A 17,072-nucleotide genomic window follows, 5' to 3' on the forward strand; every position below is an offset into this window, starting at 1 on the left:
GAGGGAAAAGAAACAGCTTGTGATGCTGGTTATCATAAATTAATATCAAGCATTTCAGGATGAATCCAAGAGTAAAACGTAATCCTTGTTCTGGCTGGCTATGTAACAGGGCTGGGTATACTGTTTTAACCCCTCTGTCAATGGTGTCAGCAGCAACAAGGGCCAGATATTTATTTTACAGACCTCCCCACTCCCACGGCCAGATTAATTTTTTGTGGGCCTGGACCAAACATATTTGTGGGGGCCCTGGGGGAATGAAGGGGCCAGGGGCAAGAGCACAGCAGGCAGGGTGGATTTGATTTAAATCACTAGTCAGGAAGACTTGATTTAATCATGGATTTCTACATAAAAGTGCATTCTTGTTGGTTGTTATAACCTTAATACATATTCTTCACAACTCAGATAGATGTAGGTTTCATTTTTTAGAAGGTTCACACTATACATTTTTAAACAGTGATTTATTTTGAAAACTTTAATCATTAATATTTGGAGGATTTTCTTGCCAGGCTGTATTAGGAGGAGAGCATCACCAGACAGACATTTAAATTGTTTTATTTTACTAAAAACAACGTTAAGTATTCTGGATTTTTTTCTTCAACAGCAAACATAATATTTTAACAAAAATGCATATGTCCCTCGCTTCTCACATTTATCTCCAGAGTTCTTCTCCTTGTCCAGATCTATTCCGCCCCCAACAATCTTCTATTCATTGCAAAGTTTAAAAAAGTTCACTTTTAGAGAGAGGTAAGGGATTGACTCTGTGTACACAAATTTGCAGAGGGACAATAGGGTTGAGGTCTGTTATTTCTCACCTCTATATATTATTTATTTATTTAAAAACATTTTTGCTGTTAACAAGCATGTTACCTCTGGAGACAAATTCACAGTTTGAGAACTGCAAAACTAAGCATCTCTGATGGTATCTTCTAGACTAAGCACTGAGTCCCATGGGGTAGATAGAAAGATTAACCTAAATTATCTATACAGAAGCCCCTGCAGCCCCGTAAGATTGGGTCCCTAAACCATGAACTATTGGAACTCATTTACAAAAAACTTTTCTTAAACATTACATTAATATATTGTCTGATACTATAGAATTCGAATTTATAATCCCTATTCCATGATGAGATATAATGTAGCTTAATTAAAACTATCTTTAGACAGGTTTTTCCCTCAAAAATCCAATTTAAATAAAAATCTGATTTTTTTTTAAAGTCATTGATTTTTATCCACCCTGACAGCGGGGTATGGTGTGGGGGAAGGATTGGTCCCCAGCTGGAGCGAGGCAGGGGCCAGGGGTAAGATGAGCACAGTGGGGGATGGGGGGAGGATCAGTCCCTGCTGACTGGAGCAAGGCAGGGGCTGGGGGCAAAAGCACAGCGGGGCAGGAGCTAGGGTTGGTCCCTTGAGCAAGGGAGGGGCTGGGGGTTAACTGCAAGCGCAGCAGGGCTGGGGAGGGGGTAAACATAAAGCGGGTACCTACCTTCTCCCTGGTTCTAGCCCATTCTCTTTGTCTCTCTCTGCACTGAGCTGAGGGTGGGGGTGCAAGGTCTGGGAGGGAGTTAGGGTGTAGGAGCAGGCTGGGGGTTGGGGTGCAGGGTCTGGCCAGATGCTAGGGTTAGGGAGGGGGCTCAGGGTTGGGGCAGGAGGTTGGGGTGTGGAGCTCTTACCTGGGGCAGCTCCCATTTGGTGCGAGGGTGCAGGTGGGAATGTGAGGAGGGGGTTCAGGAGCTCCCATTTGGTGCTCAGGATGGGGGTGGGGATGTGGGCGGGGTGCAGGAGTCAGGGCAGAGGGCTGGGGTCATGGGGGTGCTCAGGGCAGGGGGCTAGAGGCGGTATGCCCTGATTCCACCTCCTTCCCCAAGGCCTCGCCCCCGTCTCTTCTCTGTCTCCTCCCCCTCCCTCGCATGGGCGAACAGCTGTTCGGCACCAGGGGAATTGCTGGGAGGGGGAGGGGCAGGAACGCGGCACGCTCCAGGGAAGAGGCGGGGGAGCGGGGAGCTTGGCTGCCAGTGGAGCCTGCCCTGCTGCAGCAGGAGCTGGCAGGACCAAGCTTCGGCCCACTGCCCCCGCAGGAGAGAGCGGTGGGCAGGGGGCAGAGAAGAGCAGGCTGGGCCAGGGCCCCTTTGGAGCATGGGCCTGGCGCCATAGTAAATCCAGCACGGCCCACCCCCTCCTGTAACCTTGGAACCTATAACTACTCTAGGCACATTTGCTAGGCAAATCTGTACTCATGGCACGAGCACAGAGGTTTAAACAAACAAACTGTATGTGGGGGAGGGAAAGGCCAGGTTGAATGGGGACAAATATTTACAATTTACCACCACCATTTACCTCAGGGGGCATAAGTCCCAGTCCCAGGCACTTGGACCCTGACTCGTTGATGCAGTTTGTTCTATCTCCCGGCCTCCCACTCCAGGGCCGCCCAGAGGATTCCAGGGGCCCAGGGGGCCCTTCTGTTCCGGGACCCGCCACCGAAGTGCCCCGAAGACCCGCGGCGGGAACCCCCCGCCGCCGAATTACCGCCGAAGCGGGACCCGCCGCCGAAGTGCAGCCTGGTCTTCGGTGGTAATTTGGCGGCGGCGGGGGAGTCCCCGCCGCGGGTCTTTGGGGCACTTCGGCGGTGGGTCCCGGAATGGAAGGGCCCCCCGCCGCCGAATTACCGCCGAAGACCGGGCTGCACGGCGGCGGCGGGTCCCACCGGGAGCGAAGACCGGGAGCGAAGAAGCTCCTGCGCCCTCTTGCCCCGCGCCCTCTGGGCGGCCCTGACCCTATTCCCCCCCGCCATTCCCTGCCCCCTGACCGCTCCCCCAACCTCTGCCCCCTCCCTGTGCCCTGACTGTCCCCAGGACTCCCTGCCCCTTAGCCAACCCCACTGGCCCCAGCCTCTTACCCCCGGCTCCCTCCTCGCCCGGAGTCTCAGCGCCTCGCTCGACAGCTGCAGCGTGTGTCCGGCGGGGCCTGAGCTCCGTCCCGCTCAGAGCCGCGTGGGGAGGGGGCGGGGCTGCGAGCTCCACGCCGAGCGGAGGGAGCTGAGTTCAGCCCGGAGCTCGCAGCCCTGCCCCCTCACCACGCGGCTCTGAGGGGGCGGGGCTCAGGGGCCCCGCTGGAGACACGCTGCGGCGCTGTCTGAGGACAGCGCTTGATGCGCTAGGGCTCCAGGAGAGGGGCGGAGGCGGGAGCCTCAGCTGTTCTCTTGGGGGCCCCTGCGAAGCGCGGGGCCCGGGGCAAATTGCCCCCTTTGCCCCCCCCCCTGGGCGGCCCTGTCCCACTCTCAGTTCATAGGTCCCCAACTTCCTCACTCACAGTTTGCGGTTCCAAGAGTCCAGGAAAATCAGGCTCCCTGTTTTGTAGATTGCTCTGGGGCTCTGCCACCTCTCCTGCTATATTGATTTCAGCAGCTAGGACTGGGGGGGCCTTGCCAGAGCCCACTAGGCTGACAGACTATTGCTCTGAATTCCTCTGATCCCACTGTAGTGCATGTAACTGCTCTCATGCTGCTACTCAGTCTGCTGCTCTCCTGTTAGGAGCTGTGGCCTGTGGTGAGTCCAACTGCTGCTTTGTTCTGCCTGAGGCTCAGGTGATCAAAACTGCTGCTGGTCTCTCACTTCTGCTTGCCATTGGCTAGAAAACTGGAACTTCTGGTGAGCTTGGCTTACATAAAGCCACTACATCTCTTAGCTCAGATTTTTAAAATCAAGGAGATCAAGGGTCTTAAAAACTTATCCAAGTCCCTACCACTCAGAGAGGTTCCCAGCAACGCACCATTTCTCTTTCCTTGCCCTATGGCTCTGTCTAGGGACTCTTACCCCACCTCAACAAACGTCAGTTTTCATCAGGGTGACCCCATGCCCAGTCATGCCTGGTGAGTTCCCAACAGGATAATCTCAAAAATATGGGCCCCAAGAACAAAACTTGGTCAAATTATACCCCAGTGTCCCCAAACTACCCATAGTTAATATGTAAATGAGGTACTGCCTCGCTGAGTCAGCTCCCCTTGCTCTCCAGTCGATGCCATCTAGAGCTCACTCACTTAGTTACCTCCCGTCTCATGTAGGCTTGAGGCCACAGGACTTACACTGTGGAACCGAAGGTGTGAAAGTTCTTTTTTTTTTAAATTAAAACGATGAACATTCTTCCATGGACCCTTCTTCTGTGACTAGCTTATCAAAGAAATTATTTGCAAACATCTTTTGGAAAGCAAAAATGTCTTGCAATACAGGTGTGAATTTCAGTGCTTAATTTGTAAAGAGGGAAGTGCCAGAGCACACAAAATGGCTTCCTTCACACAGTGTGACCTTGCATGCACCGTACGTGTGAGGTCACACTGCATAGAGGATGCCATTTTGTTTTACAAATTGGCATCCTCTGCATAGCATGATCTTGCACACACCGACAGAAGAGGTGCCCGGACTGCGGCCCACCATGAAAAGAGGTGCCAGGGCTCAGCCAAGTTACAAATTAAGCTCTGGTGACTTTGTGCTCTCACAAAAGTCTGCACCGGACATGTGCCTTTTGGAGTCTCTTTGGTTTCCCCTTTTTTGCTTATAAAAAGTTCAGTCATCCAATCAGGGAATAGAAACAACACTATGCTCTTTTGGGGACCAATCGTATACTGTGAATACTGAAGACACAGTCAAAACAAAACAACCAATAGGTCAAAATATTTGTACAAAGTGTTTGAATAAGAAATGAATAAAGAATAAATTAGCAAAAATCAAAGTCTGTTGGCAGCTAATTCAAGAGCAGAAATAAAGACTAAATTAATTGGATAGATTGAGATTGATTCTCCATTGCCTTGCACATTCTATCACTACTCACACCTGTGTAAATGCTTCCATTCTCATTTGCCTGAATAAAATGCGACCCTTCGAACGTGGTAGCACTTTACACTACCTTGTGCACAGGTACACATGATGACACAAGGTACAGATCAGTGGAGAATTGGGCCAATTGGTCACAACGAATCTGAACTAATTTTTCTGGAGGAGTCAAGATCTACCGTTCCTCCAACTGTGGCAGGATCTTCTTCATTGCAAGCACATTTGTGTACATACTTCGCAGTCAAAAGAAGAGCCCACCTGATGGTCAGAGCAAGAGATAAAAGGCTTGAGAAAACTTACGTGATTTTTCTTCTTTAACGTTGTACTCTTGCACATCAGAAGCTGCATTCTGGGCTGGGGAGTGGACCAAGAGTACCATGTTGTTCATGTTACCATCTCTCCTAACTAGGAATATCTAAAGCAGAGAAAAAGAAGTAGGAGCTCGTTAGGCATCTGAGAATGAGACTCTTTCCGGTAACCAGAGAAAGGTCTTTTTCAATTCACATCTAACACATTTCATTCTAGTTTCACTCCAGTATGTCAAACCTTTCATGAAAAAGATAACTACTACTAAGGGGATATTTTCCCTTGGTGAAATTCAGCCCTGCAGTAGGGACTAGGAGAATCCCAATGCACCACTGATATCCCACTTAACCTGAAGGTAAAGCTGCACAACTTCACACAATTTGCCAAGTGACAACCCCTGATGCAACTGCCCTAAGTGATGGTGAATTTGCCCCAAGTTTCTAGCACGAGTATAGAATAGGGGCCACCTAGACCTTTACAGGAAAAAGGATTAAAATAGCCATAAGTTGATCTTATAGCAAATGACTAACTTTTGGTCCTGAGTGGCTCAAAGGAGTGGGTGTGTTGGACTAGCACAGGAGCAAGTTTAATCAAGAAGGGAAAGGGCTTTCTTGCTGAGTCAGTCCCTTCTCTGTGCATTGTAAGCACTGTGTGCTTTCCTCAGAGTGTTTCTAATCAGACTTCCATGTCAAATATGTATCTAACTTCTAGCTTGAAATCCTAGGGGCAAAGACTCTTTGTCATCACCTCTTCCTTAAAGCAGCTTTAGGTAAGAGAGAGTCATGGTATTTATAAAAGTGATTTCAAAGATTTAGCTAATTCTAGAACCACAGTATTAACATTATAGAGGAGAAGTGTGATTCTGAAAAACAATTAAATAATTGCAGTGCACTGGAACTACACCAGGAAAGCTTTGATTTTGCGAGAAGAGATTGTGCCTCTGGGGTGTTGGAGAGCTGCTCCATCCTAAAATGAGCTCCGGGAGCAGGCTGAGCATGTGTTGCCCCAGTTTTCTGACATTTAACTAGTGTATGTCCACTGCACCCCCTTCTGCAGGATACAGCATCAGCACATGCTCCCCTCTGCTGCTGGCCAGCTGTTCTCCCCTGGGAGGCACACCTCTGTGCAGGTTCCTCTCCTGGCTACCTATTGCAGAGGGGGAGGGATCATGCCTGTGGAAAAGGTGGGCTGGGGGAGCAGAAGCGGGATTTGCCCCTGAATGTCCTTCAGAGACACTGCCCATCCCTGGATGTCTTGGAGAGCTTTAAAAATGTTAAAGTTGTGGCAGCTGGATGCCATTGCGAGAACCAGCAAACGGCAGAGGAGACGCTGGTTTCTAACTTAGCCTGGGCACTCTGCAATCCGCACAGCCTATTCCCACCTTTCCTTCAGCTAAAGGTGGTTTGTTTATTTCCACAGGAACTGGTGTAAACACCCACTATGGCTTCTATTGCTAGCAAGAGATTAAAGAAGGAAAAGGGGGAGGCAAGCTCTTAGCCAGACTGCTATTTTCTAATGCTCTGTCCAGGGAGGCTACATGAGCCTGAGGGAGAACTCACCAGCTAGTGCGCTAACCCCCCTCCGCCCAACAGCATCAGGATTTCCAGACCTTTTCTTCAGGATTCAGTGTTCTCTCTCTAAATTAAAACCATGAAGCACAGGTTCATCATACAGACCAGGTCCTTTCCTCAGGGCCAGGGACTCCTGCAGGTCTTACTCTTCAGGCCCCCTGCCGGGGAGCTAAGGAGAGTCTCTCTACTCCCCAGGGCTGCCCAGAGGATTCAGGGGGCCTGGGGCAAAGCAATTTCAGGGGCCCCTTCCATAAAAAAAATTGCAATACTACAGAATACTATATTCTCGTGGGGCCCCCTGCAGGGCCCGGCGCAAATTGCCCCACTTGCTCCGCACCCACAGGTGGCCCTGGGAAAAATAAACCTTCTGCATCTCGGCACGAACTCAGTTTTGAGAAAACTTCTTTACAAGGTATCACTGGTTCTCAGCATCAGCTAGTGCTAAAAGGCACTAAAGCTCATTAAAAGGGTTGGACAAATATTTTCCGTCAAAACTTTCTGGATCGAAAACTAGGGGTTTTTAAAAAGCAGAAAGAAATCACGGACGATGTCTGCTTTCCTTCAAATTTGTTGTGGTTTTTTTAATTGAAAAGCTGAAATTAGTCTGCCAAAACCTGAATATGGTTTGGGGTTTCAGAAGTGTGTGGCCAAATATTTGCCGCTTGCTGTGTTTGATTGTTTAAAGAAACAAAAAAAATTCTGCTTAAAAAAAATCCAAAACTTTTGAACGACCTCAGCTTGTGACCAAACGCCTGAGCCCATCCAGTCAGAGATTTGTTCAGGTTTCTGATACTCCGCTGGCTTCCTTGACTCATATCTGTCTCCATAACTTTGGGTTCATTTAGGTTAGAACATAAGAATGGACATACTGGGTCAGATCAAAAGTCCATCCAGCCCAGTATCCTGTCTACTGACAATGGCCAATGCCAAGTGCCCCAGAGGGAGTGAACCTAACAGGTAAAGATCAAATGATCTCTCTCTCCTGCCATCCATCTCCACCCTCTGACAAACAGAGGCTAGGGACACCATTCCTTACCCATCCTGGCTAATAGCCATTAATGGACTTAACCTCCATGCATTTATCTGTTTCCTAGAGACTGGCTCCATGGGGTCCCTCACAAATTGGAGACGGTCACTGTGGGTTTGTCTTTAGTATAGCTTATGTACATACTCCACGAACTGAGCATTTGAGCGTGTTCCAGAATCTGGGATGAGCCTATGTTGTGAAAACAAATGCTCAAAATAGCACATGCATGTGAATGGACACAGGGTGCTAAAATTAAATTAACCCAGGGGTTCTCAAACTGGGGGTCAGGACCCCGCAGGGGGTCACGAGGTTATTACTGGGGGTTGCGAGCTGTCAGCCTCCACCTCAAGCCCTGCTTTGTCTCCAGCATTTATAATAGTGTTAAATATATAAAAAAGTGTTTTTAATTTTAGGGGGGGGGTTGTCGCACTCAGAGGTTTGCTACATGAAAGGGGTCAGCAGTATAAAAGTTTGAGAACCACTGAATTAACCCCTTTGAAGCCTCAGGAAATGCAGGGGAGGGGAGGGTCTCCCTTGGTAGGGTTGTGAAGGATATTGCTCTTCTCAAGTGATCCCTCCCCCAATGGCTAATTTGAAATGAAACTACCCTCCCCTGACATGAATCTCCCTATGGCACTGAAATTAAATATAGACTATAATTTGGCATTTGGGAAGTGAAAGGGATGGTAGCCCTAATGGAAAAGCTAACAGCTTGCCTCTTCTGCAAGCCTCAAACTGCTGAATGAGCTTTAGGGTAGGGAAGGCTGTGCCTCCTAAACAGCCTCCTAGCCCTGCCCCCTGTCTGACCCCCACCCACTTCCTGCCCCCCTCAGAATCCCCGACCCATCCTGTTCCTTGTCCCCTCACCGTCCCCCAGAGACCCCACCCCCAACCACCACCTTGGGACCCCACCCCTGCTCCCTGTCCCCTGACTGCCCTGACCCCTATTCCCCCACCCCCCGCTGAGTCCTGACAGACCCCCGGAACGCCCACGATCCAACCCCTCCCTTCCCTGTCCCCTGACCGCTCCCACAACCTCTGCCCCCTCCCTGTCCCCTGACTGTCCCCGAGACTCCCTGCCCCTTAGCCAACCCCCCCGGCCCCTTACCCCCGTCTCCACCCCTCTCCCGGAGCCTCAGCGCATCCAGGAGCTTCCCTCGATAGCGGCAGCGTGGCTCCGGCAGGGCCCCTGAGCTCCGTCCCACTCAGAGCCACATGGTAAGGGGGAGGGGCTGCGAGCTCCAGGCCGAGCAGAAGGAGCTGAGCTCAGCCTGGAGCTTGCAGCCCCGCCCCCTCACCACGCGGCTCTGAGCGGGGCGGAGCTCAGGGGCCCCGCCGGAGCCACACTGCAGCGTTATCCAGGGACGCTCCTGGATGCGCTGAGGCTCTGGGAGAGGGGTGGAGACGGGCGGCCCAGCTACTCCCTTCTGCCGAAGTTTTCCTCCAGTCGACTGGCTCCCAGACTTCCTAGCCTGCTTCCTGCAACTCAAGCTGCCCTTATATATCTATCTCAGCGGGCCTGGGTCTGAGTCATCTAGTTTCTACCGTGTGTGCCTGAGACTTACTCCCTTCATCTGGGGAGATGGGCTGAGCCTAGCACAGGCTTTACTCTAACCCAGATACAGCCTTTACTGAAAACACCTCCCTTATCACAAACACCAGGCCCACATTTTTTTGATCAGGCCTCCTCATGCATGAGGATTTAATGTAAAAAAAACCCTCAACAACCCAGCAACATTTCAAGGCCCATGACACGATCAGACCGAACAGACTCTTTCTCCAATAAGCCCAATTCTGCTATGCTTACTCAGACTGAGGAGTCACACTGAGCTCAGTGACACTACTCAGATGGCAATATACAACTCAACATGAGTACAGGCGGCAGGCCCGGGCTCACTCTGTGTCATCTGTGCTCACCTAACCCCTTCCTGGGATTTGGCTTTATTGGTAAGCCAAAGAACAGTGAAACCATAACACTCAGCCTAAAATGTCTCCTTCAGCTTGGCTGTGCTTCAAGTTTCCCTGCAGCAGCATCTCTACCCCAAATCCTAGCCTCATTCCAGATCAGTTTTCATTTAGTTATTTTAGTCTCTTTGGTTTGCACAGGATCGTTACCTTCCTTTAGAACACCAGCCAGTGAATGAAGAGAAGTGGGAGCAGGCCACTTTTTAGTAGAGGGGAAAATTGGGCTTATCTACCCTACTTCCTCCTAATCACCTCCCAATTCCTTATGACATATGAAGAATTCCTGAGAGCTTTCCCCTCACAGACTAAACAATACAAAAAGCATTTTATATCTTGCTTTGTTTACATTAGAAATTCTGTTCTTGTCTACTTTGGGAGCTTCTATGGATGACCGGAGAGGTACTATAATGATATCACAGTACCAAGGACGTGAAATCTGAGCAACTGTATCAAAACTTTAAAGAACACTACACGTTTTGTTTGTTGTTTTTGTCAACCCTTCTCTATCTCAAACACCTGACGTGCTTGGGAGAAAATATTTTTCTTATAGCTCCAAACCCCATATCTTGTCAAGAAGGGCTGAAAGACCTGCGACTAGTTCTCATGTCCTCCTACAAGGAAGACAAGGCTTGATTTTGCTGGTTTTCCTAAGGTACAAAAATCAACAAGCAAAATTGACACCCCAAAGAAGCAAACTAGGGGCATGGTTGTTCACCTTTAAGATTTCACTTTTTAAGGAAGCTGCAAGTCAGAGATATTGGAAAAATACTGCATCAGACTACAGAGTGTGTATGGAGATATCTGAAAGCACAACAAGCAGAGCTATGAAACAAATAGGAAAACTGTTCCCAGACACCAACTGCTAAGTAAATCAAAGGTATAAGCCTTCTCTTTCACACACACCACCACTCTAGAGAGAATGGAAATGTCTATCCCATGAACATAAGACTAGCCAACAACCATGGACAAAGGAAACAAACACCAAAACCTGCTAAATATGTTTGCTTTCACATGAAAAAAAACAAAAACACACCACAGCTATCCATCTCCCCTGAGGAATAGGAAATATGGTTATCTGAACTGAAATTGTTTTGGACAAATGTAGACTTACCCCTGCTGTTTCTTTGCTGAGTATCTCTCCAGCCCTGTCCCGATTCATGCTCAGCTGAAGCCAGACTGGGCACGTTTTGATGAGTTTATCAAGGACACAGATGCCAGGCACTGGAAGGCAGTTTTGCAGTGTGATGGACTGAGATGGCCGTGTCACATCATTGTCTTCTTCACCAGGATCTGTGACAGGACTGAAACAGCACAAGAAAATCCCGTTAAGCAGAAGTGAAGAACAATACACTTTGTTGTGAAGAAATGTAAATACACACACACACACTCCACTACATGACTGGCATCAGACTAGAGATTATTATTATTTAACAGTTCTGTTGTGTGCCTACAAGTCAACTAAGTCAGAGCCCTATTGTGCTAGGTACTGGCACAAACATACAGGAAATGACAGTTCCTGCCCAAAATAAGATTAGCTTGAGCTATAAATTCACCTCTGGGGTTCCAGCCAGGTTAGACATTGGTGGGTATTCTGCTCTGGGGGCTGGTGGTATTTGGACTTACCCTGCTCCCAACCTCCCAGTGCTGGTACCTAAAGAACAGGGTGGAGGCAGATTGTCAGCAGCTGGGGGGAAGCTAGCACTGCCCCATGCTGTACCTCTGTGGATCCAAGATTTCAGTCTCCAGGGGCCCAGTTCACCAGCTGAAGGATCTGAGTGACTGACCTTGACTTTAAAACGAGGTATTTGTCCTCTACACTGGAAGAATAGGAGCCCCAAGCTAGCAGGAATGCTTTAAGGAATGCCAAATACACTTCACTATACTGTACTTTTAAAGAGAGCAAGGGACCCTGACAGCTCATGCCACCAGAATGCCTCCGGGTCAGCCTGCTTCTTTATCCTTCTCAGGATTTCTGGCATCATACAGTAGCTTTAATGATTAGCACCTAACCCAAGCCCAGCTAAAGGAGTACATCACCTGTAAGACACAATGAGTTAGAAAGGTCTAATTTAGCTGGAAAGCCTTGTTTCTGTACCTAAGGTCCTCACAGATACTTGACCTAAGCACAAATTGAGACCCTGTAACACTGAGATTTTCCCCCTTCTGTAATTACCTTTCTCTGCTGATGCCAGGAGCAGGTGGGACAGTATTTGCAAAGTTTGACATTTGAAATCCCACCCTTGTACATGCTGGTGACAGGGTTCAGCGAGCACACCCCACAGCCACAGTGTAGCCTGGGTGGAGGTGTGTGGGGTGGGGCTGCTCCCCACCTCTGGTTAACACCCTGGCAACAAATGGCCTGAGAGAAGGGGGTGGTGTGCTTAGGAGCGCAGGCCCTTTGAGGAGCTGGGCCTCAGTGTTTTTTGTGCACAGTTTAATTTACGTCAGAGTAAGGGTGTGCGTTTCTTTACAAAGCTTCCTCACCAAGCATGAACTGAAAAAGAGGTCGATCCTAAAAAGCTTACTCATGGATCCAGGGTGGGTCAGATCAGATCAGCAGAGACTGCAAGACTGGACCCAAAGAGCACCAGCGGAACTCCTCCCTCACATGCTACTAAACCAGAGAGCTGAAGTGAGTGCCTGCAATGCGTACATGTGAACACTAGAGGGAGCTCAGTGACTAGAAAGCCAAGGGGCCTGTGTGTGACAGCTACACTCTTACCCAACATTGGGGATGTAACTGGGAAACTCCGGAGCTTTAAAAATAAATAAATACACCCCCCCCACACACACACACACAGCCCTATGAGTAGCTACAGGTTGAGCAGAACAGACTCACACTTCACGAATCTGCCACCGAGGGGGGTGGTGGGTAGTGCACACTGAGCAGCGAACTCCACTTGCACTGTGTATGGTCATTTACACCTGGGTAAAGGATTACCCAATGAGAATTCTTCACACAAGTACACACCAGTAGTGTCATCTCACACCCAGTTTGCACTGGTGTAAAGACTGCACAAGGTGCACGGCCGGGAAGAGCCAGGCCCAAGATGTTTGCAGCGCTTGCTTTGATCTCAGAAACCACTGGAAAGGGAGCATTTGTCAAGTGAGAAAGTAAAGACAGAAACTGCGTCAGTCCTCGCCACCCTTCGGGTGGCAGCTGTTAGGTTTATAATAGCGACCTCCACTGTGTGCACCGTTGTTGAGACTGCTGAGAAGTGGGGGGGATGCGGTGTGAGGGGCAGTGCTGGGAAGAGGGTGCAATCGCTACTTCTCATTAGCTTTTATTTCTGGCTGCTTATTTTTAGCCCGATAGAAACCGTGAGAATAGTGAAGTGGAAGCATTGTTGAGAACGAGGGATAGATGTTCTTTTAGGCTCTGATCCTAAATAGGGGTCTGGAAGGAGGAGGAAGAGAGAAAGGTTACTCCTATTTGCTATTATCTTACTGCAGTCAGATTACCACCCGGAAGCGAAGGTTGATCCAGGCTCCTGGCCCCAATCTGGCAAAGAATTTACACACATGCTCAACTTCGAAGTAAATGGGACTACCCCTGTGCTTAAAGTTAAACACACGCTTAAGTGCTTTGTTGGATCAAAGCCTGTATTCATAGGCAATGCTGCCTAAAGGATAGAGCCTGGGCTGGGCCTCAGAAGACACGGCTTCAAATCCTTGCTCTGTCACTGGCCTGCTGATGCTTTTGGGTAAGTCACTGCACCTCTGTGCCTCAGTTTCCCTACCTATAATGATACTAACCTCCTTTGTAAATCACTTTGAGACCTACTGGTGAAAAGCACTAGGTTTTATCAGCATTCCCACCACTGACCCCTCTGTATATGTTTATTTTTAAAAGATCACTTTTTTGGGGTGGGGTGGGGGGGTGGGGTTTAAAAACAATCACATGGTTCCAGGAAATTTCTGTTTCTTTTAGTATGAATTTCATCCTTTTGATCCGAGAGCTGAAATTAACCCGGCTCCTTTTTTTCTCTGGGTTTGGTATTACTTCAGAAAAAGGGAAAATACAGCTCTTTGTATCTAGGGCACGTCGTAAAATAGGTCACATTTCAGACCTGAACTAGTTGAATGTCTCCTGTCAAAGGCACTAAGTCAGTGCAGCACACTTGGTCCCCCAATTCAGGTTTTGTCAAAGCAACCTGTTACAAAGCCTAAACATTGCTGCCTCGTGGTAGTGCAGGAGAACCTGATATTGATCAGTCCATTTTCATTATCCAAGCAGAGAGGAACACAAGACAAACAGCACAGAGAGGGATAAGTGAAAGACGTACACATTTTCAATTTTAATACAAAATTATTTGTCCCACAGGTGAGGGAATTTCTTTTTAAAACTACAGAAGATGATGCTTAATCAGACAGTGCCCTTTAGGCAGAAGTACAAAGGATCCATTACAAAAAATGAATTAGAGCTGTGGCAAATTAATACAATTAATCTTATATTTCCTCCCCTCCTTTTTTTTTCCCCTTTGCAACAAAATATCCCCATGTTAATTTAGTCATGAAGATACCAGCCAAGGAAACACATGGGAGATGATGATAATTAGTGGAAGAAAGAAGTCAGAAGAAGCAAAATATGTGGATTAAAATCAGACAAACAAGCCTGGAATCCTGAACCCTGCCAATAAAAAGTGAAAACTGATGTGAAAAGAGGGACAATGTTCATTGTTATCTGTGTTGTGGAAGGGCCAGATTTTCAAAGATATTCAGGGGCCTAAAGATTCAGACTGGCACCTACTGGGATTTTCAAAAGTGTCCGCCTCCTAGGTGCCTAAATCCCTTTGAAAATCTAGTATCAGAGGGGTAGCCGTGTTAGTCTGGATCTGTAAAAGCAGCAAAGAGTCCTGTGGCACCTTATAGATGAACAGATGTATTGGAGCATGAGCTTTTGACGAAGTGGGTATTCACCCACGAAAGCTCAGGCTCCAATATGTCTGTTTGTCTATAAGGTGCCATGGGACTCTTTGCTGCTTTTGAAAATCTAGCTCATCGCTCTCCGAGGCCTCATTCTGGCCTTGCAAAAACAGCTGGGTAGGCGCAATGCCCCAGTCCTTTAATACCGTATGTAGCATGCAGGCAGTCTGCTGCTATGCCTGTGCATGTCCCACTGACTTCAGTGGAGCTCCTTGGAGCTGTTAGCCCACCTGTCTACTACACACTGCAGGATCAGGGCCAGATTTAATGATCAGTGGCGCATATATATATATATATATATAAAGGTGAGGGTAAGTGTGAAGCAGCATATTGCAGGGACTGGTGTTTTTAGATCTAGCGTTCACAGCTAGTGATCCAGCACAGCACACACCATGTTAATGACATCCAGAGAAGTTATTAAACTGGGAGGAAATGCAAATACCAGCAGGGCCAAAAGACAAAGACAAAGCAGCCTGGAGTCGGAGATTAGAAACCCAGGCAGAATTCATTGTGGAAGAATGCAAGTTTAATAAATGGAAACTGAAAGCAGTTCAATGAGAGAGGAGAATGTGGAAAACAGCACTGCTGGGAGAAACCTGATGGCAAGAGTGAACTGATGAGCTTGCAATGCACTAGGACACCAGAAAAGATAAATCCAATTTGTAGCTGCAAATGCAGAGTCATCACATTGTGGGATAGGAATTGGGCAGGTCTCTCTCTGTACAGTTCCAATACAATTAAATTGGGAATATTGCACCTTATTACCAGAGAGGTAATGTCAAATTGCAGGGAGATCTGAGAACAGAACAGATTAGGGGCCTGAAGGGGCTGATTGATGAGTAAAAATAAAAGAGCTGAACATGCATAGCTTGGCTCAGTTACAGCCAGTCTATAGGCAGTGGAAGCAAGAAGGATGATTTAGGGTGGTAAAAGGGGGTGCAAAGGGGAGCAAGTAATAAGGAAAAATGAAGAAAGGGACATAGGGGAAACTTCCTGCCTGTGAGATCTATTAGACTAGGGGTGGGCAAATTTTTTGGCCCAAGGGCCACATCAGGATTACAAAACTGTATGAGGGGCCGGGTAGGGAAGGCTGTGCCTCCTCAAACAGCCTGGCTCCCACCCCCTATCCACCCCCTCCCAGACTGCCTCCCTCAGAACCCCCAACCCCCGCCTCGCTCCTTGTCCCCTGACAGCCACCTCCCAGGACCCTCGCCCCTAATCCCCTGCCAGGACCTCACCCACATCCAACCCCCCCCTGCCCCCTGTCCCCTGACTGCCCCAACCCATATCCACACCCCCGCCCCCTGACAGGCTCCCCTGGGACTCTCACACTTATCCAACCCCTCCACAGAGCCTCTGCCCCATCCAACCCCCCCCACTCCCTGTCCCCTGACTGCCCCCCGGGTCCACTGCCCCTTATCCAACCCCTTGGCTCCAGCCCACTTACCACACCAAGCAGAGCATGCAGAGCAGCATGTGTGGCAGCCGCGCCATCTGGCCGGAGCCAGACACGCTGCTGCACTGCCCTGCAGGAGCGTGTAGTCCCACCGCCCACAGCGCTGCCCACACGGTGGCGTGACTGTGGGGGAGGGACAGCCGGGGAGGGGCCGGGGGCTAGCCTCCCCAGTCAGGAGATCAAGGGCTGGGCAGGACGGTCCCGCAGGCCAGATGTGGCCCACGGGCCATAGTTTGCTCACCTCTGTATTAGACAGTGGAATAACCTCCCCAGGGAAGGGCTAGGAGCCCCATTGCTTGAACCTCTCAAAGCTACACATTTTAAATTCTAGAAAGCACTGTAGAGTCAAATCCTGCATTGGCAGAGGGCTGGAGTGGGTGACATAACAGCTCTTTTCCAGCTCTAATTGCTGAGACCCCCATGCCATGCTAGTCAATACGGTACATGGTAGCAACACTTGACTTCTTCTCTGCGTGCCACAGTCACAAGACCTAGATGCCAGGCTGTGGAAGGGCTTAACCCAGTCATTTAACAGCAGACTCCACAGGTAGCTGCACAGAGCAGGGAGAGGAAAAAGCAGTGAACAGCTTCAGAATTTCCTTTGCTCTGCCAAGTGTCAGGAGCCATGCAGCCTGCCACAGTGAGCCGTCGCTTGCTCGGCCCTCACACACAGCAGATGATTTTTATCCCCAGCCTTTCTGAAGTGACATCCTGCCGCCCTCCTCCCCCCAGCTCAGCAGAGATATTTGTTTGGGCCAACCCGGACTTTTTGTTCTTTGCAATGTAAATGTGAAAAGCCAGCCCTGGAGCTGCCTGCACCACATCTCTGTATTGAGTTCTTACTGCAAATCAGGATTAAATCCCCTCGCCCCTCTGCTGAGTTGAATTCAAGCAGCTTGCTGGAACACGTACAGTGCATATTCATTGGTAACATGGATTAGTTAATTGCATAATAATTACACTAAAACACCATGCCTTCTTTGGCAGGATTGCATGGT

At 48.9% G+C, this 17,072-nt stretch overlaps 1 protein-coding gene across 2 annotated transcripts in view; it reads right to left on the reverse strand.

Moving 5' to 3' along the window:
* RIN3 (Ras and Rab interactor 3) overlaps nt 1-17,072 on the reverse strand; it is a 95,664-nt gene that overhangs the window by 57,923 nt on the left and 20,669 nt on the right. For both annotated transcript variants that reach the window (XM_045016993.1, XM_045016995.1), the window contains exons 2-3: nt 10,804-10,993; nt 5,124-5,238 (exon numbers count right to left, since the gene is read on the reverse strand). In XM_045016993.1, coding sequence (XP_044872928.1) covers nt 5,124-5,238; nt 10,804-10,993 — 305 coding nt within the window. The remainder of the gene's footprint in view (nt 1-5,123; nt 5,239-10,803; nt 10,994-17,072) is intronic.

This window comes from Mauremys mutica, chromosome 4 (assembly GCF_020497125.1).
Source record: "Mauremys mutica isolate MM-2020 ecotype Southern chromosome 4, ASM2049712v1, whole genome shotgun sequence".
Lineage (NCBI taxonomy): Eukaryota > Metazoa > Chordata > Testudines > Geoemydidae > Mauremys > Mauremys mutica.